Source organism: Salvelinus namaycush, chromosome 32 (assembly GCF_016432855.1).
Source record: "Salvelinus namaycush isolate Seneca chromosome 32, SaNama_1.0, whole genome shotgun sequence".
Taxonomy (NCBI): Eukaryota; Metazoa; Chordata; class Actinopteri; order Salmoniformes; family Salmonidae; genus Salvelinus; species Salvelinus namaycush.
In genome coordinates, this window is record NC_052338.1 from 20153586 (window position 1) to 20177190 (window position 23605).

The 23605-nt window shown below is 44.9% G+C and overlaps 1 protein-coding gene across 1 annotated transcript; it reads right to left on the reverse strand.

The window, feature by feature from the left end:
* Positions 1-799: 799 nt before the first annotated feature.
* LOC120027150 lies at positions 800-3018 on the reverse strand. Its single transcript, XM_038972014.1, has 6 exons — positions 2872-3018; positions 2477-2523; positions 2243-2298; positions 1505-1890; positions 1156-1291; positions 800-965 (listed from the first exon to the last, which is right to left on the reverse strand). The coding sequence occupies exons 2-6, from the start codon at positions 2479-2481 to the stop codon at positions 916-918; spliced, it is 633 nt and encodes a 210-aa protein (XP_038827942.1). The 5' UTR covers positions 2482-2523; positions 2872-3018; the 3' UTR covers positions 800-915.
* Between the last annotated feature and the right edge of the window lie 20587 nt (positions 3019-23605).

Here is a 23605-nt window from a genome sequence, read left to right on the forward strand (position 1 = left end):
CTTTCTATTAGTGCCAGGTTTTTTGGGGGGAGGTTGGCCATTCTAAAAATATATATATATTCCACACATATAGGCTATATGTAAAGGCTATATGTAAAGACCTGATTATATTGAGAATAGTCTGATGGGTGAGAATATTAGCAATGAGAGACTGATGAAATGTGTGCAGCCTGCGCAAGAAACAGAGCAAAGTGCTTGCCTTTCATGCAACTTTTTTTCTATTCATCATTACTGGCATCATGCAGCCTTAGAATGTATTAGAAATCAAAACATATAGCCTAACATTTATCACAACTTAAGTTGCATAAATAACTCTAAATTGAGCATATAAGAGGTTCTGTTTCTTTGTTAAACGCTCAACACAGGATAGCCGCATGTTTGCACTCCCTTGGAAATCATTTGGGGAAACATATCTTTTCTTTTTTATTCAGCTATGTTCAATTTTATTGTTCTCACTATAAAATATAAATTAATGCCACGGGAATTATAAGCAATTATTGCCTGCTAAATGAACTAACTTAACCCACAGCCATATGGCATAGCCAGATCAGGGACTAACATTAGGACAACTCAGAATATGCTATTCTGTTCTTCTGAAATAGGCTACATTTTCTTCATATCATATTGTTTCTTTAGACCTCCACAAAATACATAATGGATTTATTGTGATGGTGTAGGCTATATTAAATAGATTTTTTTGACTTTTAAAAATGTAGATGTACTCTATGGGTGGAATCCAGGAGAAGCTAAATGTGTTTGTTAAATAATGGTCAAATACCACGACATCGGCAGGAATTTGCATAACAATTCAAATTTCATGACCACCACAGCCCTAATACACCAGCATACACGTTAACTTGAATTTATTACCAGTTTTTGCCACTATGGGTCTATAAGTAGTGATTATATTGCTTCTTAAACAAGTACTGTTGGAGGTTCCACTGGTTCGGGATAGCTACAGGCACCTGTGAGGGAAGGGCAAAGGTGCTTGTTAAGAAAGGAGTAAATTCAAAAATGGCAAGTTTTCTAAACAGCAATTACTGTAACAGTATAAAACCAGTTAAATCCAGCTTAACTTTTTATCATCATTGATCACATTGGATGGGCACACCAATAATGAGCTCTGTCTGTGTGCTACACATTAAACCTGCCCACCTGTGCTGCTATCTCCTTTGATGGAGTTAAGACAACTCAGGAAGCTGGGTTTGGTTTGTCTCAGTAACTCCTGGTGCTCCTTTTCAAGTCTCCTCCCCACTTTGCCCTGTCTTACCATGGCCCAGTCTTCCTTCGTCTACACAACAGAATGCAACGCAAAACAGCACAACATAAGAGTTAGATATCAAGCATGATCACTCCTCAAGATTAGTAAATACACCTGATCCGTTATCAATATTAACAAAACTATACCAAATTAATAATAATAAATGTTACTCTACTTGAATCACTACATTTTAATTCTTACCAGCTATAACAACTGTTTGATTCACTACAGATTGATTCTCACCATGTCCTTAAAGCACTCCCCTCTGTAGAAGGACTTGAAGCCAGGATACTGAAGCCCAGAGTCAAAGACTTCCTTCAGGCTCAGAGCGACCAGGTGCATCTCCTCTCCGTCATAAGCATACACCTGACGGTCCTCACACAGCATTATGACCAGCTGGCCACTCTCTGTCGGGTAGGGGAGGTTTTCCACAGCTCCTAACACCTCCATCGTCACACTGTCTGGTAGGTAGAAGTTCCCCCACTCCTTAACTTCCTCTTCTCCTTTGTAGAACGTGTCATCCAGGCCCCCAAACTTCCACTCTGATTTCTCTGGCTTCTTGAGAGTAATACTCGCATGGCGATGTTTGCACACTGTGTCAGAGACCTGTTTCAGGTATTTCACTGCATCTGTTGACGATATTGTAAAACAAAAGTCTCAATCTCAATTACTGGAGAGGCGGTGTCAAATATATGCAGGTTTTTGTTTTAGCCAAACTTATTATTGTATGCTAGGTCTATGCTCCACAACTTTGAATAGATCTTAAAGGCAACGTTTTGGTCAATAGTTCTTCATTAGGGTTACAACTCTGACCAAAACATGTTTCTTAAAATCAATTCTAAACGCTGTGGCATACAATAATATTACTGGTGACAAAAGCTGCTGCTGTAGGCTAACCAACTGCTTTGCAGCTACCATATTATCTCAAACCGTTGATTGACCAAAACCAAGGTATGACCAAGAGAACAAATCAATAGGTACCTTGTGTCTTTCCACATTGTAAGAAATTGTTCTTAATGTCCTGATAGCCTGCAGATCTGTATGGGATATAGACCAGAGACAAACTGTCATGAGTTTTTATTAGATTAACACTGGATTTGTGTGTACAGTTCTCTAATGATTTCAACCCCACCACACATTATTTATTGCTGTGTCATTACAACACACTACCTAGATACATTTTAGTGAGTCTGCTCAATTTAACAAATCCCTTACGCCATCTCTGTATGTGCTGTAGCCTGGTCACGGGCAGTTGACGTTTTCTGAAGGAGGAAGGAAACAGAATATAAAGATAGGACGCCTGAACAGTCACCATTAGAGGAGCATCACTCATGTTGCATAACGTTTGGACAAGACAAAACGCAGTCATCATTCGCTATTATTGTCTGACAGCTTGTTCAACTGCTCATTTCATGTAACATAAAAAGGTCAGAAATATTTGATATAATTAGATCTACTACAAGAAAAGGTTTGAAAGAAATGTTCTAAAACATTCAGACATAAAAATACCCTTAAAGCTATCAAAAGTAAAAGTGAAACTATTGAGCACAAAAACAACTTGAAATGCAAACATACGCAATCATTTATTTCACCAATTTAATTAAGCCTACCTGCCACTATTATTGTGAAGAAATGTCGTGAATTGGCAAGTAAGATGCTTATATCCTAACTCTGTAGACACGAAGAGAACGGACCGCTGTGCAATTCACGATGCACAGAAATTTCTTCTGCTTGCTTTTCCGCGTTTGAAGTAAACATAACGTCACAGATGATTCACAGGATGTACAAGTGTGACGGATCCGGTTGGAGTTTCCGCTCAACTGCGCAAGTGCAGGCAGTCAAATCAAAGCCACTCCTTAGATACAGTATGAAGTCGTTTTTGACGAAAACAAAAACGTGTCAGTTTGTCACTTTCACGAAGTTGGAGAAATAACATGTTCAAATTCTTAAGAAATTGGCTCGAATCTTGGTTGTGACTTTAGATTTTGAAAAAATGAACAACTCAAACCCCGGCCTGGTCAACTTAGTCTGCTTCGCAAGAGATTCAGAAAGTCTTGCGATGTTGCGACTCTGGGTTTAGAAACTCTGTGCCTATAATCATTCTCCATGGTTTGAACACTGAAGGGTGGTTGTGACTAGAGAGAGTACAACTACTGTACGACCAGAAGTGACTTTTCGTAACAGGCTAGGAGAGCATTTTATTTAACCCTAACCCTTTTCCTAACCTTAACCTAATTCTCATAACCTGCCACCTAAATGATCCTAACCTGCCACCTAAATGATCCTAACCTGCCACCTAAATGATCCTAACCTGTCCATATGGGAGCAGCAGCTAGCATCAACCATATGCTCAGTAGGCCTACTATAAATACCACAAACTCTGCCACTAGAGAGCACCACCCAGACATTCTAGTGGTAAATACAACAATAACAACATTTTAGATATCACAATTTCCTATAACCTGGGGATAATTCTAATGCACACAATCAAGAAAAGAGGGGGCAGTCAGGTGCACAAGAGATTAAGTTTATGGGTAAAATGAACAGAACACAAAATATATTATGGTAAGAACAGACAGCGGCTAGAAGATGCCCATTGACCCCTGGCCCCAAATGTAGCCGTATAATTTATTCAATTACATCAAGGTCCTCTCAGTCTATCCATGTCCTCATCTTTTATTTACCATTATTTAAGCAGGTAGCCCCACTGAGACTAAAGTCTCTTTTGCAAAGGGAGCCCTGCATCAGAAGAGCAGCAATGAATTACACATTAAGAAGTGGCCCTAAAAAGTAGACTACAAACTGTTAATGACTCAGATATAGTTCAGCAATAGTAAAAGCGCCACAGTCAGTTTGCTAGCCTATAAAAAGCCTCACAAATAGTGCAGTACAGGAATGATGCTGCAACTGACTAAACAAATGCCTTGGTGTTTGTTCAGGGGGCTAACACCATTGTCTAGTATGCAGAAGAATTGCATTCAAACTGTTGGACACACTCAGTAACTACAAATACTGATGCTAAACACTCATGCTAGCTTCTCTGGTGGCAAACACATACAGGTGTTGTCTTAACTGATGCTGTTCTGGATGCTGAAGACTGCTCTATTCCAGTCATATGGGCCATAGGGGTCTGGTCATAAGTAGTGAACTACTGAATATAGGAAATTGGGTGTCATTTGTGATGTAGTGTTTGATGCCTGATACTGATTAGTCCCCAAGTAGCACAAACATCTGGCCCGATTCCAGCAAGCCAGATATAAAACTGCTGGCCCGGGTCTGGCAGCCGGATCCGTCCCGAGACCGAAATGAATGACGGTACAGACTGGGCCCAAGCCTGAACTGAGCCAAAGCTGCAATTTTAGAACCAGAATATTCCCAGCAATGGCCCAAATCCACTCAATATTATATTCAAATGTAGGTAGTAATATTGCAGCTATTAAACGAACTATGAACAACAAAAAATACATGACATTTTCTCATTTTAAGACTAGATAAAATTGATTTAAAAAAAACAAATGTATTTCACCTTTATTTAACCAGGTAGGCCAGTTGAGAACAAGTTCTCATTTACAACGGCGACCTGGCCAAGATAGACCTGCTGCTCGGACAGCTGATGCTTAAAGTTAGAGAGGGAGATATAAGGCTCCAGCTTCAGAGATTTTTGCAATTCGTTCCAGTCATTGGCAGCAGAGAACTGGAAGGAAACACTGTCATCCCTCAACATGTATAGTTGCATGGATGAACCCAAATAAACGTCACTAGAAAACAGCTTAAACGCAAATGCAGCTACTTTGATGTTATTCTCTGTTGAGTTGACGTGACTGTGTTAGACCTAGTTGGCTAGCTAGCAAGCAAGGGATAAGAACATTGCCAACCAGCTTAGCAATCAAACAAAGAGAATGAACGACCAGCCCGCTTCTCTAGCAACCTAACTGATAGAACTAACAACCAGATTTAGTGAAAGGATGAAAGTATGAATTTACTTATTCAAATATAAATGAAAAAAAAATGACCGGTAAATTTGTGCTTGTTTCTTTGGCAACCATGGTATAAGCGGGATAAACGCCTCCGCTCTATACATTATCTGGAGCTAATAAGTACCAAGTGCGTGCGTGTGTGTTAGCCTAGTGGTTAGAGCGTTGGACTAGTAACGGAAAGGTTGCAAGATCAAATTCCCGAGCTGACAAGGTACAAATCTGCCGTTCTGCCCCTGAACAGGCAGTTAACCCATTGTTCCTAGGCAGTCATTGAATTTGTTCTTAACCGACTTGCCTAGTAAAATAAATATGTAAATGCATCCATCTCTAGGTCTATCCGCCCTCTCCTGGCTGTGTTTGGTCCTCTCCTTTCTGCCTCCGTCTCGGTCTGGTGCAACCTTATGACAAACTTCTCCGTCTCTCCATCTGTAGCTTTGGATGTGAAAGTTTCACCTGACAGCACCTTTGAATAACAGGGCAGAGCAAAAGAAGTAGTTACAACAATTAGTCAGATTGACACCACACAAAAATCCTAGGAATCACAATCCAGACCTCAAATATCAAAACAATAACCACAGAGGTTTTCAATTTCAACACTGAGTAACAGATCAAGAGATAAACATTGAGAAAAATATAAAACGCTACATGCAAAGTGTTAGTCCCATGTTTCATGAGCTGAAATAAAAGATCCCAGAAATGTTCCATAGGCACAAAAAGCTTCTCATTTTGTTCACATACCTGTTTGTAAGAATTTCTCCTTTGCCAAGATAATCCACAGGTGTGGCATATCAAGAAGCTGATTAAAACAGCATGATCATTACACAGATGCACCTTGTGCTGGAGACAATAAAAGGCCTCTAAAATATGCAGTTTTGTCACAACACAATGCCACAGATGTATCAAGTTTTGAAGGAGCGTGGAATTGGCATGCTGACTGCAGGAATGTCCACCAGAGCTGTTGCCAGATTAACATTAAATAATTTCTCTACCATAAACCACCTCCAATGTCGTTTTAGAGAATTTGGCAGTACGCCCAACCGGTCTCACAACTGCAGACCACGTGTATGGCATTGTGTGGACGAGCGGTTTGCTGATGCCAACGTTGTGAACAGAGTGCCCCAGGGTGGCGGTATGGTATGGGCAGACAGGCATAAGCTATGGACAATGAACGCATTTTATGAATGCAATTTGAATGCACAGAGATACTATGATGAGATCCCGAGGCCCATTGTCGTGCCATTCAGATCGGCCCTGTGGTTCCGGAGATGTAATTTAGGTGTTTTTCACAAAATTAAAAAATGGTGGAAAATCCATCATGGTTGATCTTATGAATTAATTATGCTTCACCATCTGGCAGTCCGTTGGACAAATCTGGATTTGGAGGAAGCCAGGAGAACGCTACCTGCCTCAATGAATAGTGCCAACTGTAAAGTTTGGTGGTTTGAATAATGGTCTGGGGCTGTTTTTCATGGTTCGGGCTGGGTCCCTTAGTTCCAGTGAAGGGAAATCTTAAAGCTACAGCATAATGACATTCTAGACGATTCTGTGCTTCCAACTTTGTGGAAACAGTTTGAGGAAGGCCCTTTCTTGGTTCAGTATGACAATGCCCCTGTGTACAAAGTGAGGTCCATGTAGAAATGGTTTGTTGAGATCGGTGTGGAAGAACTTGACTGGCCTGCACAGAGCCGTGACATCAACCCCATCGAACACTTTTGGGATGAATTGGAACGCCGACCGCGAGCTAGGCCTAATCGCCTAACATCAGAGTCCGACCTCACTAATGCTTGTGACTGAATGGAAGCAAGTCCCCACAGCAATATTCCAACATTTAGTGGAAAGCCTTCCCAGAAGACTGGGGGCTGTTATAGCAGCAAAGGGGGGGGGGGACCAACTCCATATTAATGCCCATGATTTTGGAATGAGATGCTCGACGATCAGGTGTCCACATATCTTTGGTCATGTAGTGTAATTAATATATACAGAACCAGTCAAAAGTTTGGACATACCTACTCATTCAAGGGTTTTACTTTATTTTTACATTGTAGAATAATAGTGAAGACATCAAAACTATAAATAACACAAGGAATCATGTAGTAACCAAAAAAAAGTTAATACAGAAGCCCTATTTGGTAAAAAATATTATGGCAAGAACAGCTCAAATAAGCAGAGAAACGACAGTCCATCATTACTTTAACATATGAAACTCAGTCAATCAGGAACATTTCAAGAACTTTTAAAGTTTCTTCAAGTGCAGTCGCAAAAACCATCAGCTTCAGAAATTGCAGCCCAAATAAATGTTTCACAGAGTTCAAATAATAGACATCTCAACATCAAATGTTCAGAGGAGACTGCGTGAATCAGGCCTTCATGGTCGAATTGCTGAAAAGGAACCACTGCTAAAGGACACCAATAATAAGAAGAGACTTGCTTAGGCCAAGAAACACGAGCATTGGACATTAGACTGGTGGAAATCTGTCCTTTGACAAATTTGAGATTTTCAAATCAAATCAAATTTTATTTGTCACATACACATGGTTAGCATGCCAGGTAGTCCTGAGGCATACACATGTGAGTGTAGCGAAATGCTTGTGCTTCTAGTTCTGACAATGCAGTAATAACCAACGAGTAATCTAACCTAACAATTCCACAACAGCTACCTTATACACACAAGAGTAAAGGGATGAAGAATATATACATAAAGATATATGAATGAGTGATGGTACAGAACGGCATAGGCAAGATGCAGTAGATGGTATCGAGTACAGTATATACATATGAGATGAGTAATGTAGGGTATGTAAACAACTCCCGCCACCGGGAGTTGTCCTCCCGGGTGGCGCAGTGGTCTAGGGCACTGCATCACAGTGCTAGCTGCGCCACCAGAGTCTCTGGGTTCGCGCCCAGGCTGGGCTGGGTTCGCGCCCAGGCTCTGTCGCAGCCGGCCGCAACCGGGAGGTCCGTGGGGCGACGCACAATTGGCATAGCGTCGTCCGGGTTAGGGAGGGTTTGGCCGGTAGGGATATCCTTGTCTCAGTATGTAAAATGTAATAAAATGTATGCACTCTACTGTAAGTCGCTCTGGATAAGAGCGTCTGCTAAAATGACTAAAATGTAAAAAAAAAAATTAAGTGGCATTGTTTAAAGTGGCTAGTGATACATTTTTTACATGTATGGCAGCAGCCACTCAATGTTAGTGGTGGCTGTTTAACAGTCTGATGGCCTTGAGATAGAAGCTGTTTTTCAGTCTCTCGGTCCCTGCTTTGATGCACCTGTACTGACCTCGCCTTCTGGATGATAGCGGGGTGAACAGGCAGTGGCTCGGGTGGTTGTTGTCCTTGATGATCTTTATGGCCTTCCTGTGACATCGGGTGGTGTAGGTGTCCTGGAGGGCAGGTAGTTTGCTCCCGGTGATGCGTTGTGCAGACCTCACTACCCTCTGTTGTGGGCGGAGCAGTTGCCGTACCAGGCGGTGATACAGCCCGACAGGATGCTCTCGATTGTGCATCTGTAAAAGTTTGTGAGTGCTTTTGGTGACAAGCCGAATTTCTTCAGCCTCCTGAGGTTGAAGAGGCGCTGCTGCGCCTTCTTCACCACGCTGTCTGTGTGGGTGGACCAATTCTGTTTGTCCGTGATGTGTACGCCGAGGAACTTAAAACTTTCTACCCTCTCCAATACTGTCCCGTCGACGTGCATGGCCACGCCTCCAACGTGTCTTTGTGAGTAGGTGAACGGATGATCTCTTTTCCTAGCCACAGTGCTTCTACACCTGCATTGCTTGCTGTTTGGGGTTTTAGGCTGGGTTTCTGTACAGCACTTTGAGATATCAGCTGATGTAAGAAGGGCTATATAAATACATTTGATTTGATGTGTGGTTCCCACCATGAAGCATGGAGGAGGAGGTATGATGGTGCTTTGCTGGTGACACTGTCATTGATTTATTTAGAATTCAAGGCACACTTAAACTGCATCGCTACCACAGAAATCTGCAGCGATAAGCCATCCCATCTGGTTCGCGGTATGGGACTATCATTTGTTTTTCAACAGGACAGAGACCCAAAACACACCTCCAGGCTGTTTAAGGGCTATTTGACCAAGAAGGAGAGTGATGAGTGCTGCATCAGATGACCTTGCCTCCACAATCACCCAACCTCAACCCAATTGGGATGAGTTGGACTGCAGAGTGTAGGAAAAGCATCTCAATTTATTGTTGCTAGTTAAAATAGTAGAATATACAAGACACAATTTGGTTGTGCATCAGAAGTTTTTTCTTGTTATGTTAGTTCACCCATGTCAGCTAACATTTTTTAGATTGCTAAGTTAGCTAGCTGCTAAACTATCTAAACTTGTTATCATAGTCGAATTACCGGCCGGGTGGCCCCCATTGATTTTGTTACTCAGTGTCACTCAAATATCATAAAAAAATTGTAAACATTTCTCTCCACCCTATAGCAAAATGTAAAGAAATGTAGGAAGTTAGCTGTAAAACAGCAAATGTTCCTCGCCGCCCCATGGCAAAATGAGTAGAACTGCATGAAATTAACTGTAAAACATACCAATTTCTCCACTATCAAGAGATGCCACTAAAATGTTTTGCTTGCTATGTGGGTGTGGGTATGGATGTGTGTACGCGGCCCTGCGAGCAACTGTGGACCCTCATGATGAGTTCAGATTTCGTTTGACCCCCAACCCCATCAAAGTTGCCCATCCCTGCTCTAGGTCTCTGCGCGACCTTTCAAAGTTTGCAATTTCAATCGCCTATTATTAGTGCCACCTTGTGGCCAATTGGTAAAGCATTGCATGAGAGGATGTCAACTAGTGGCGATCACCATCATGTCAAGGTTAACCCTACTTGGCCTTACCATCTCACAGGAATTTGTATGTTAATTTTGCTCGCAAGAAGAACCAGTATTTTAATAATGAACCAGAACAAATAAAATAGGGTTTCACCAGCTCTGTTGCTTGAAGCCCTAATGAATGCCAAAAAATACAATAGGATTTCACCCAGCTTCGCTGTTGAACCCCTAATTATATAGGATAACATTTCAGTTTAAATTTACTTGTAAATATGCATTAAAAACCTACCTAAAATGACGACCTCAGCAACATGCTTTTCAGAGCTGGCTTGCCTGTCCACTATTGTTTCACACATATGTTACTGGCTGTGAACAGTCTGAGTATTTGGCGCATGGTGGAGACACTCTGTTAGAGAAGCTGAGGGTGGAGAAACAGAGTCTGCTGGCAGGGAGACCAACAAGAAGGCTGGCAGGTAGACAAACAAGAAGGCTGGCAGGTAGACCAACAAGAAGGCTGGCAGGTAGACAAACAAGAAGGCTGGCAGGGAGACCAACAAGAAGGCTGGCAGGTAGACAAACAAGAAGGCTGGCAGGTAGACAAACAAGACGGCTGGCAGGGAGACAAACAAGAAGGCTGGCAGGGAGACAAACAAGAAGGCTGGCAGGGAGACAAACAAGAAGGCTGGCAGGGAGACAAACAAGAAGGCTGGCAGGGAGACCAACAAGAAGGCTGGCAGGTAGACAAACAAGAAGGCTGGCAGGTAGACAAACAAGAAGGCTGGCAGGGAGACAAACAAGAAGGCTGGCAGGGAGACAAACAAGAAGGCTGGCAGGGAGACAAACAAGAAGGCTGGCAGGGAGACAAACAAGAAGGCTGGCAGGGAGACAAACAAGAAGGCTGGCAGGGAGACAAACAAGAAGGCTGGCAGGGAGACAAACAAGAAGGCTGGCAGGGAGACCAACAAGAAGGCTGGCAGGGAGACAAACAAGAAGGCTGGCAGGGAGACAAACAAGAAGGCTGGCAGGGAGACAAACAAGAAGGCTGGCAGGGAGACAAACAAGAAGGCTGGCAGGGAGACAAACAAGAAGGCTGGCAGGGAGACAAACAAGAAGACTGGCAGGGAGACAAACAAGAAGGCTGGCAGGGAGACCAACAAGAAGGCTGGCAGGGAGACAAACAAGAAGGCTGGCAGGGAGACAAACAAGAAGGCTGGCAGGGAGACAAACAAGAAGGCTGGCAGGGAGACCAACAAGAAGGCTGGCAGGGAGACAAACAAGAAGGCTGGCAGGGAGACAAACAAGAAGGCTGGCAGGTAGACAAACAAGAAGGCTGGCAGGTAGACAAACAAGAAGGCTGGCAGGGAGACAAACAAGAAGGCTGGCAGGGAGACAAACAAGAAGGCTGGCAGGGAGACAAACAAGAAGGCTGGCAGGGAGACAAACAAGAAGGCTGGCAGGGAGACAAACAAGAAGGCTGGCAGGGAGACAAACAAGAAGGCTGGCAGGGAGACAAACAAGAAGGCTGGCAGGGAGACAAACAAGAAGGCTGGCAGGGAGACAAACAAGAAGGCTGGCAGGGAGACAAACAAGAAGGCTGGCAGGGAGACAAACAAGAAGGCTGGCAGGGAGACAAACAAGAAGGCTGGCAGGGAGACCAACAAGAGCATCATGTCAAAGGAGCTTTAGCAGACTGTTGATATTTGGTTACTAACATAATTATGTTAGTCCAGCAATAAATTATTTTGATTGAATCCCATTCTGCCCCCCCCCCCCCCTTGACAGTGACTTTGCTAATAGCTACACTATATGACCAAAAGTATGTGGACACCTGCAAGTCAAACATCTCATTCAAAAATCATTGGCATTAATAGGGAGTTGGTCCCCACCTTTGCTGCTATAACAGCCTCCACTCTTCTGGAAAGGCTTTCCACTAGATGTTGGAACTTTGCTGTGGGGACTTGCTTGAGAGCATTAGTGTGGTCGGGCACTGATGTTGGCCAATTAGGCCTGGCTCGCAGTCAGCGTTCCAATTCATCCCAAAGGTGTTCGATGGGGTTGAAGTCAGGTCTCTGTGCAGGCCAGTCAAGTTATTCCACACTGATCTCGACAAACCATTTTTACATGGACCTCGCTTTGTGCATGGGGGCATTGTCATGCTGAAACAGGAAAGGGCCTTCCCCAAACTGTTGCCACAGAGTTCAAAGCACAGAATTATCTAGAATGTCATTGTATGCTGTAGACTTAAGATACCCCTTTAATGGAACTAAGGGGCCTAGCCCAACCCATGAAAAACAGACCCAGACCATTATTCCTCCTCCACCAAAATTTACAGTTGGCGCTATTAATTGGGGCAAACAGTTATTGTGCTGACGTTGCTTCCAAAGGCATTTTGGAACTCGGTAGTGAGGACAGATGATTTCTATGCACTTCAGCACTCGGCGGTCCCGTTCTGTGAACTTGTGTGGCCTAACACGTCACGGCTGAGCCGTTGTTGCTCCAAGATGTTTCCACTTCACAATAACAGCACTTACAGTTGACCGGGGCAGCTCTAGTGGGGCAGACATTTTACGAAATGACTTGTTGGAAAGGTGGCATCCTATTACGGTGCCACGTTGAATGTCACTGAGTTCTTCAGTTAGGCCATTCGACTGCCAATGTTTGTCTATGGAGATTGCATGGCTGTGTGCTCGAGTTTATACACCCGTCAGCAACAGTATTGAATCCACTCATTTGAAGGGGTGTCCACATACTTTTGTATATATAGTGTCAGTTCACAGTCAGTTGACAAGCAAAATGTGTCTAACAGTAGTTTCCTTGTTAGCATAAAACCTAGTGCATAAAATGCTGTACAATGATGAAAATATGACTAAAACATTGACAGGTTCGTCAAGAAACATAAGGAAAATTACTGTACTCACAAAGGGACATGCTTTCTTATAGGTGAATAAAACAGAAATTAATATAGAACTGTTGTTTCTGATCAACGAAAATGTGGTAATTAATGTTGTTGTATTGTGCTGGAACTACGGACAACAAATTATAATTGAATGGGTTCAATTAAGAAAAAAAGGTATAATAGGATTCTGATTGGGCTAACAAAATCCTACAAGAGTTATCAAAAACCTATAGAATAAATGTACTTTTAATCTGTCTGTCTGCATATTTCAAGACATGGCATATGAGGGTGCAGTGAGATACCCGATGGGCTGGACGATACTCTTCTCATCAAGCAGCAGGAAAAACATACTTAAAAACTGGAAATCAACCAATCCTCCATCCTCCACAATGGAAAGGTCAAATGCTTTATTATCTAAATGTTGAAAGTACATGGGTGACAGAGAGAAACAAAATGGTGCAGTTTGAGGCCATGTGGCGGAGAGTGATATGGGCGCTGCAGATGGGGGATGTGAGCAGGGGGGTCTGGGCAAGGGGAATGTTGTAGATGTTGGTGAGCGTTTGTATGTTCATGTTTTGTACTGTTGAATTTTTTAAAATAAAAATAAAAAGTAAAAAAACACTAGAGGTTCCAATGGGATTACTTTTGATTTCACATAGGAAAAGAAAATTCTGATAGAGTTGATACAAAATCCTACAGGATTGCGAGAATCACATAGGGTCAAATATGATTACTTTTGATTCCCAATAGGAAAAAACACACTCCAGTAGAATTCCAATAGGATTCTGATACAGGTGACACAAAATCCTGTAGGATTGCAAGAATCCTATAGGATCCAAGATGATTACTTTTTATTACCAATAGGAAAACAGTAGTCTAGTAGGATTCAAACAGTAGAGGTGACACAAAATCCTATAGGATTGTGAGAATTATATAGGGTTCTATTGGGGAAAAAAATCACTCGTCCTAAAAATCACTAGTCCTATAGGATGTTTTTACTAGGGTAGTGTAGTTGTGTTTCTTCCATCTTATTTTTTCACCAAGTGTTCCTATTTCTATTGACTGTTACTGGGATAGAAGACTGGTTTATACTTAGTAGATCATTGTCGTTTCTGGAAAAACTGTATGGGAGAGATGGAATGTGAGAAGAGAACAGAGAAAGGGAGAGTGGAGAAAGTAGAGAGAGGGAGAGTGAGAAGGGTGCCGAGGCGGGGTGTCAGCATCAGGCCAATGCAGCAAATGGCCAATCGCAGAATTCCATTGGTCGAGCACCCAGACAGCTCAGTCAATCAGCACTCTCCCTCTACTTCAACAGGAAATTCCCTTTCCAGGATGCCACGACAGAGAGACAGACACATTTTATTGTCTTTTTTTGACACAGACACCTTGAGCTTTGTGTTAGCCAGCACTGAGGCATGGTAGGGGCTCAATCCTTTTTTTGGAATAGAAACTGAGTTTGAGCACCGTGTGTATGCGTGTGTGACTATGCGTCTCCAATCAGCTGGAGTCCCATCATGTGATCTCTACCTCAAGATCAAGAGAGAGGGAAAGGAGAACATACAAATAGAGGAGGTAAAAATGGTCTAACAGACTCTCAACTTCAGTTCTTTATACAAACTAGAATTATTTATAACTGTTCTTTGACACGGGGGAGGAGTTACGGAGGGAGAAAGTGAGAGGTAGAGAGATGGAGAAAGAGGGAGAAAGGGAGGGAGGAATATAGTATGAGGGTAGAGAGGGAAGAAGAAAAGAGGGAGAGGTACAGAGATGGAGGAACAGAATAGGGGGAGACTGAGGGAGGGAAATTGCCGAACCTGGCGAAAAGGGTGGAAAATGCCAGTGCGCCAGTTTTTACTTGATAAAATAGCAAACTATAGTGCGTTTGACACTTGCACCTCAGCGGCAGCCGGAAATAAAGCCCTTGGTCTTGCCATATCCATGTTTCATATTTATTCGTGCAGGTCGTTAACCTTATGTTTTTATTAATCCTAGGACATTTCTCTTCCCACACACATGCAGTATATTCACTTCAATATACTAATATACAATATACCATGAATAGTTGCACTTAACTTTTCAGCACCCTGTTTTTCTGTTCTGCTATTTCAACTCTCTTCACCCTTTCGTTTGCAAACTAAGAACAGTAAGCACTGAAAATCTCTCTCTCACACACACAAATTACAACATAGGCTACATTACAATGACTACAATGTAAGTTCCTTTATTAGATGAATTCCTCACATAGCTAGAAATCAACCCAGACATGAATTCACACCAACGTTTACAGTATTAGTAATTTGTTACAGATTAGTAAAATGTGCATTAATAATTACAGTATACAGAAGTAAAGTTTAAAATCCCAATTAAAATCATCTTTAAAAAAAATATATGTTAAATGCTTAGTCTAGAATATTAAATTAAATTACAGGCATATTGTGAATTATACAGTATCTCCATGAGGTACTCTAAAGAACGGTCCCCTTCTAAAAGAACCATCTACCTCACAGATGTCATTGATAAGAGCTGATAGCTATAGCCTAGCAGTTATACTGTATACTACATGCACAGAGTGGTTCACTGCTTTGGCAATGTTTCAACACTAGCTGTCAGCCACAAATCACATGTTGCTAGCCCTGCACCAAGATATGATTATATGTTTAATGTTTTGGATCTCAGTGTGTTGCAGTAGGAGTGTATATATGTGTGTGTAAAGTGTGTAAGTGCTTGTGTGTGTATGTATGTGTTCGTACGTATGTGTATGGATGTGCTTCACCATCATCTTTGACAATCTACTGTGGAATGTAATAGTCACCATCCCATGCATATTCAATAGACCTGAGTTTTTTTTGCAGGTCAGTGCTTACCGACTGTATCACCTGCATTCGCACCTTGTCATCTACTACTCTCCTATCAACAAATCCCTCTCCATTGAACAGTTTGCTCAAGCTCTCTGCCTCGGCGCAGTTCCCGTAGGGCCACATCCTCGTTTCCGTTGTCTCAAGGCCAAACAGATTATGACATGATTTGCAAGGAGGCATCTCCTCCCCAGTCTTCACATTGAAAGCCTGGCACCTGACATTCGTTGGTAGTTCGAAGGTGTGGTCAAAGTTCTTTCTTTTCTCCTTGGTGTTTGGGTCGTATGTCATCACGGCATTGGATACACGGCAGTTCCAGGTACGCAGACAGGACACAGCAACCATGATCTGTCCTTCTTGCCTCCCATTGCAGGACATGGACACCCCATAGTAACACGTTTCTCCTTGAACCTCATTCCTTTGAGAGACACAGATGGTTGAGGAGGTGAACTGGTATTTCATTTTGGGTTCTGACAAGTCTATGGCGATGTTCTGCAGAGTATTCAGTATGTTGATCTCGTTGTCTGGTCCAAGCAAGGAGACCACCTGGGAGTAGATGACAACAGACGTCAAAAGAGAGGTCAGGTAGAATCCCCCCCCCAAAAAAAGGGTGGCCTGTATATTGCAGAGAAACCTTATTGCTATTTACACATTGATTTGCACAAATATATACAGATAGGAGCAGATCAATATATTATGTAAGAGCAGGTCACACACATCTTTCTGTAAATACTTTACAAAAGATTCTCCACAATATACTGTCTACCTTTCTTTTACAAACGGTAGACATCTTAGGATAGGAATGCCCCTTGTGGGCCGTGGTGTGTATTCATGGATACCAAAGGAAGCCAGACTTCTCTCTGTGTTTCAGAATTTTACGTCAATTCGCAAGACGCTGAATGTACAGTATCTCACAGGAGAAAGCATCCAAGCGAGTAAAACAGTGCTCCTCTGTCTCTCTACTGGTATGCCATCTTTCTGATGCTGTCTGGTTCAAACGAGTATGACATTGTTGCTGCATATAGCATTGAAGGCAAGGTGTCACGCCCTGGCCTTAGTTATCTTTGTTTTTCTTTATTATTTTAGTTAGGTCAGGGTGTGACATGGGGGATGTATGTGTTTTGTATTGTCTAGGGTTTTTTGTATGTTTATGGGGCAGTGTTTAGTCTAGGTGTATGTATGTCTATGGTTGCCTAGATTGGTTCTCAATTAGAGACAGCTGTCTATCTTTGTCTCTGATTGGGAGCCATATTTAGGCAGCCATAGTCATTAGGTAGGTTGTGGGTGATTGTCTATGTCTAAGTTGCCTGTGTCTGCACTTTTGTTTATATAGCTTCACGTTCGTCGGTTTATTATTTTGTCTAGTTTGTATAGTGTTTGTTTCGTTTCGTTTTCGTCTTCATTAAATAAAAGAAGATGTATTGTTATCACGCTGCGCCTTGGTCCTCCTCTCTTCCACCATACGGCGATTGTGACAGAATCACCCACCTAAATTGGACCAAGCAGCGTGAAAGGGGGGAACAGCGCTTTGTGGAGGAATGGACCCGGGAAAAGGATGAGTGGAGAACAACCTGGGAAGAGATAGACAGGTGGGCGATCGATCCAGAGAAAGTGCCGGAGCCCGCCTGGGATTCGCTGGAACAGTGCGAGGAGGGTTACAGGATAATGGAGTTGGAGAAAGGAGCACGACGGCGCGGTAGGAAGCCCTCGAGGAAACGGCAAAAGTTTCTTGGGGAGGGGCACATGGGGAGTGTGGCGAGTTCAGATAGGAGACCTGCGTCAACTTCCCGTGCTTACCGTGAGGAGCCGAAGAAGGAACCAGAGCCAGTCGGGCTGATATTGGAGGTGAGCAATGGGAATGATACAGAGACTGTTAAGGATTTATTGGGGAGTTTGGAGGAGAGTGAAATGAGGGAGCTGCTGTGTTGGTGCTTGAGGCACAACATCCACCCGACAGAGCGTGTGCGGGATGTGATGTTACCTGAGTCAGCTCTCCATACTCGTCCTGAGGTGCGTGCTAACCGTCTGGGAATGACAGTACCAGTCCCACGAACCAGGCCTCCTGTGCGCCTCCCTAGTCCTGCACCTCCTGTGGCAGCCCCACGTACTAGCTCTCCTGTGGCAGCCCCTCGTTCCAGTCCTCCAGTTCCGGCACCACGCACCAAGCCTCCTGTGTGTCTCCAGAGCCCTGTGCGCCCTGTTCCTGCTCCCCGCACTAGCCCTGAGATGCGTGTCCCCAGCCCGGTACCACCAGTTCCGACACCACGTACCAGGCCTATAGTGTGCCTCGGCAGTCCAGTACGCCCTGTTCCTCTTCCCCGCACTCGCCCTGAGGTGCGTGTCCTCGGCCCAGTACCACCAGTGCCAACACCACGCACCAAGCTTCCTGTGCGTCTCCAGAGTCCAGTACGCTCTGTTCCTCCTCCCTGCACTAGCCCTGAGATGCGTGTCCCCAGCCCGGTACCACCAGTTCCGGCACCACGCACTAGGCCTAATGTGCCTCTCCAGGGTCCAGTATGCCCTGTTCCTCCTCACCGCACTAGCCTTGAGGTGCGTGTCCTTAGCCCGGTACCACCAGTTCCGGCACCACGCACCAGGCCTACTGTGCGCCACAGCCGGCCAGAGTCTGCCGTCTGCCCAGCGGCGTCTGCGCTGTCCGTCTGCCCAGCGCCGTCTGCGCTGTCCGCCTGCCCAGCGCCGTCTGAGCTACCCGTCTGCCCAGCGCCGCCTGTGCTGCCCGTCTGCCAAGCGCCATCTGAGCCACCCGCCTGCCCAGCGCCATCTGAGCCGCCCGCCTGCCCAGCGCCGTCTGAGCCGCCCGCCTGCCCCGCGCCGTCAGAGCCGCCCGTCTGTCCCGAGCCGTCAGAGCCGCCCGTCTGTCCCGAGCCGTCAGAGCCGCCCGTCTGTCCCGAGCCGTTAGAGCCGCCCGCCAGTCAGGAGCCGCCAGAGCCGCCCGCCAGTCAGGAGCCGCCAGAGCCGCCCGCCAGTCAGGAGCCGCCAGAGCCGCCCTCCAGTCAGGAGCCGCCAGAGCCGCCCGCCAGTCAGGAGCAGCCAGAGCCGCCCGCATGTCAGGAGCCGCCAGAGCCGCCCGCCGGTCAGGAGCCGCCAGAGCCGCCCGCCGGTCAGGAGCCGCCAGACCCGCCCGCCAGTCAGGAGCCGCCAGAGCCGCCCGCCAGTCAGGAGCCGCCAGAGCCGCCCGCCAGTCAAGAGCCGCCAGAGCCGCCCGCCAGTCAGGAGCCGCCAGAGCCGCCCGCCAGTCAGGAGCCGCCAGAGCCGCCCGCCAGTCAGGAGCCGCCAGAGCCGCCCGCCAGCCATGACCGGCCAGAGTCGTCAGTCAGCCATGACCGGCCAGAGTCGTCAGACAGCCATGAGCTGCTTTCCAGTCATGAGCTGCCTTCCAGTCATGAGCTGCCCTCCAAGTCATGAGCTGCCCTCCAGTCATGAGCTGCCCTCCAGTCATGAGCTGCCCTCCAGTCATGAGCTGCCCTCCAGTCATGAGCTGCCCTCCAGTCCGGAGCTGCCCTCAAGTCCGGAGCTGCCACCCAGTCCGGAGCTGCCCCTCAGCCCCCTCAGTCCCCTCAGACTATGGTAGAGTGGGGGCCACATCCCGCACCCGAGCCGCCGCCGTAAGAAGGCCCACCCAGACCCTCCCCTTCTATGTCAGGTTTTGCGGCCGGAGTCCGCACCTTTGGGGGGGGGGGGGGGGGGGGGTACTGGCATGCCCTGGCCTTAGTTATCTTTGTTTTCTTTATTATTTTAGTTAGGTCATGGTGTGACATGGGGGATGTATGTGTTTGGTATTGTCTAGGGGTTTTGTATGTTGATGGGGCAGTGATTAGTCTAGGTGTATGTATGTCTATGGTTGCCTAGATTGGTTCTCAATTAGAGACAGCTGTCTATAGTTGTCTCTGATTGGGAGCCATATTTAGGCAACCATAGTCATTAGGTAGGTTGTGGGTGATTGTCTATGTCTAAGTTGCCTGTGTCTGCACAACTTTTGTTTATATAGCTTCACGTTCGTCGGTTTACTATTTTGTCTAGTTTGTATAGTGTTTGTTTCGTTTCGTTTTCGTCTTCATTAAATAAAAGAAGATGTATTGTTATCACGCTGCGCCTTGGTCCTCCTCTCTTCCACCATACGACGATCGTGACAAAAGGGAAGCCAGCGAGCATCATGACAGACCAGCTAGATCTACAGTATCTATTATATTATGACAGACCAGCTAGATCTACAGTATCTATTATATTATGACAGGCCAGCTAGATCTACTGTCTATATTATATTATGACAGACCAGCTAGATCTACTGTCTCTATTATATAATGACAGCCCAGCTAGATCTACTGTCTCTATTATATTATGACAGACCAGCTAGATCTACTGTCTCTATTATATTATGAAAGACCAGCTAGATCTACTGTCTCTATTATATTATGACAGACCACATTTTGTTACGATTAAATTACTTTTTTTCCTTATCAATCTACACACAATACCCCATAATGACAAAGCGACAACAGGTTTTCAGAATGTTGTGTACATTTATAAAATATAAAAAAACGTATTTCCGTAAGTATTCAGACCCTTTGCTATGAGACTCAAAATTGAGCTCAGGTGCATCCTGTTTCCATTGGTCATCCTTGAGATGTTTCTACAACTTAATTGGAGTCCACCTGTGGTTAATGTGGCAGTAATAAAGCCTCTCTTGAAAAAGCCAAACCTTGACCCAGAAAATATTTAAAAAACTAATCGGCCTATATCGAATCTTCCATTCCTCTCAAATTTTTTTGAAAAAGCTCACTGCCTTCCTGAAGACAAACTATGTATACGAAATGCTTCAGTCTGGTTTTAGACCCCATCATAGCACTGAGACTGCACTTGTGAAGGTGGTAAATGACCTTTTAATGGCGTCAGACCGAGGCTCTGCATCTGTCCTCGTGCTACTAGACCTTAGTGCTGCCTGTGCTGCCTTTGATACCATCGATCACCACATCCTTTTGGAGAGATTGGAAACCCAATTTGGTCTACACGGACAAGTTCTGGCCTGGTTTAGACCTTATCTGTCGGAAAGATATCAGTTTGTCTCTGTGAATGGTTTGTCCTCTGACAAATCAACTGTACATTTCGGTGTTCCTCAAGGTTCCATTTTAGGACCACTACTGTTTTCACTATATATTTTACCTCTTGGGGATGTCATTCGAAAACATAATGTTAACTTTCACTGCTATGCGGATGACACACAGCTGTACATTTCAATGAAACATGGTGAAGCCCCAAAATTGCCTCGCTAGAAGCCTGTGTTTCAGACATAAGGAAGTGGATGGCTGCAAACGTTCTACTTTTAAACTCGGACAAAACAGAGATGCTTATTCTAGGTCCCAAAAAACAAAGAGATCTTCTGTTGAATCTGACAATTAATCTTGATGGTTGTAAAGTCATCTCAAATTAAACTGTGAAGGACCTCGGCGTTACTCTGGACCCTGATCTCTCTTTTGACGAACATATCAAGACTGTTTCAACAACTTTTTTTTTCCATCTACGTAACATTGCAAAAATCAGAAACGTTCTGTCCAAAAATTATGCAGAAAAATTAATCCATGCTTTTGTTACTTCTAGGTTAGACTACTGCAATGGTCTACTTTCCGGCTACCCGGATAAAGCACTAAATAAACTTCAGTTAGTGCTAAATACGGCTGCTAGAATCCTGACTAGAACCAAAAAAATTTATCATATTACTCCAGTGCTAGCCTCCCTACACTGGCTTCCTGTTAAGGCAAGGGCTGATTTCAAGGTTTTACTGCTAACCTACAAAGCATTACATGGGCTTACTCCTACCTATCTTTCTGATTTGGTCCTGCTGTAAATACCTACACGTACGCTACGGTCACAAGACGCAGGCCTCCTAATTGTCCCTAGAATTTCTAAGCAAACAGCTGGAGGCAGGGCTTTCTCCTATAGAGCTCCATTTTTATGGAATGGTCTGCCTACCCATGTGAGAGACGCAGACTCGGTTTCAACTTTTAAGTCTTTACTGAAGACTCATCTCTTCAGTGGGTCATATGATTGAGTGTAGTCTGGCCCAGGAGTCTGAAGGTGAAAGGAAAGGCTCTGGAGCAACGAACCGCCCTTGCTGTCTCTGCCTGGCCGGTTCCCCTCTCTCCACTGGGATTCTCTGCCTCTAACCCTATTACAGGGGCTGAGTCACTGGCTTACTGGTGCTCTTTCATGCCGTCTCTAGGAGGGGTGCGTCACTTGAGTGGATTGAGTCACTGAGGTGATCTTCCTGTCTGGGTTGGCGCCCCCCTTGGGTTGTGCCGTGGCGGAGATCTTTGTGGGCTATACTCGGCCTTGTCTCAGGATGGTAAGTTGTTGGTTGAAGATATCCCTCTAGTGGTGTGGGGGCTGTGCTTTGGCAAAGTGGGGGGGTTATATCCTTCCTGTTTGGCCCTGTCCGGGGGTATCATCAGTTGGGACCACGGTGTCTCCTGACCCCTCCTGTCTCAGCCTCCAGTATTTATGCTGCAGTAGTTTATGTGTCGGGGGGCTAGGGTCAGTTTGTTATATCTGGAGTACTTCTCCTGTCTTATCCGGTGTCCTGTGTGAATTTAAGTATACTCTCTCTAATTCTCTCTTTCTCTCTTTCTTTCTCTCTCTCGGAGGACCTGAGCCCTCGGACCATGCCTCAGGACTACCTGGCATGATGACTCCTTGCTGTCCCCAGTCCACCTGGCCGTGCTGCTGCTCCAGTTTCAACTGTTCTGCCTGCGGCTATGGAACCCTGACCTGTTCACCGGACGTGCTACCTGTCCTAGACCTGCTGTTTTCAACTCTCTAGAGACAGCAGGAGTGGTAAAGATACTCTTAATGATCGGCTATGAAAAGCCAACTGACATTTACTCCTGAGGTGCTGACTTGCTGCACCCTCGACAACTACTGTGATTATTATTATTTGACCATGCTGGTCATTTATGAACATTTGAACATCTTGGCCATGTTCTGTTATAATCTCCACCCGGCACAGCCAGAAGAGGACTGGCCACCCCTCATAGCCTGATTCCTCTCTAGGTTTCTTCCTAGGTTTTGGCCTTTCTAGGGAGTTTTTCCTAGCCACCGTGCTTCTACACCTGCATTGCTTGCTGTTTGGGGTTTTAGGCTGGGTTTCTGTACAGCACTTTGAGATATCAGCTGATGTAAGAAGGGCTATATAAATACATTTGATTTGATTTAATTCAATTGATTGGACATGATTTGGAAAAGCACACTACTGTCTATATAAGGTCCCACAGTTGACAGTGCATGTCAGAGCAAAAACCAAGCCATGAGGTTGAAGGAATTGTCTTAGAGCTCCGAGACAGGATTGTGTTAAAACACAGATATGGGGAAGTGTACCAAAATATTTCTGCAGCATTGAAAGTCCCCAAGAACATAGTGGCCTCCATCATTCTTAAATGGAAGAAGTTTGGAACCACCAAGACTCTTCCTAGAGCTGGCCGCCCGGCCAAACTGAGCAATCGGGGGAGAAGGGCCCTGGTCAGGGAGGTGACCAAAAACCTGATGGTTACTCTGACAGAGCTCCCGATTTCTGCTGTGGAGATGGGAGAACCTTCCAGAAGGACAACCGTCTATGCAGCACTCCACCAATCAGGCCGTTACGGTAGAGTGGCCAGACAGAAGCCACTCCTCAGTAACAGGCACATGACAGCCCAGTTGGAGTTTGCCAAAAGGCACCTAAAGGACTCAGACCATGAGAAACAAGACTCTCATGTCTGACAAAACCAAGATTGAACTCTTTGGCCTGAATGCCTAAATCTGCAGAAAAGAAT

What these genes read in the sequence shown, in the direction of transcription:
- LOC120027150 (XM_038972014.1), bottom strand. An exon ending in ACAATGTGGAAAGACACAAG is followed by an intron (nt 1,891 to 2,242) that starts GTACCTATTGAT and finishes TATCGTCAACAG; the next exon opens with ATGCAGTGAAATACCTGAAA. An exon ending in GGGAGTGCTTTAAGGACATG is followed by an intron (nt 1,292 to 1,504) that starts GTGAGAATCAAT and finishes TCTGTTGTGTAG; the next exon opens with ACGAAGGAAGACTGGGCCAT.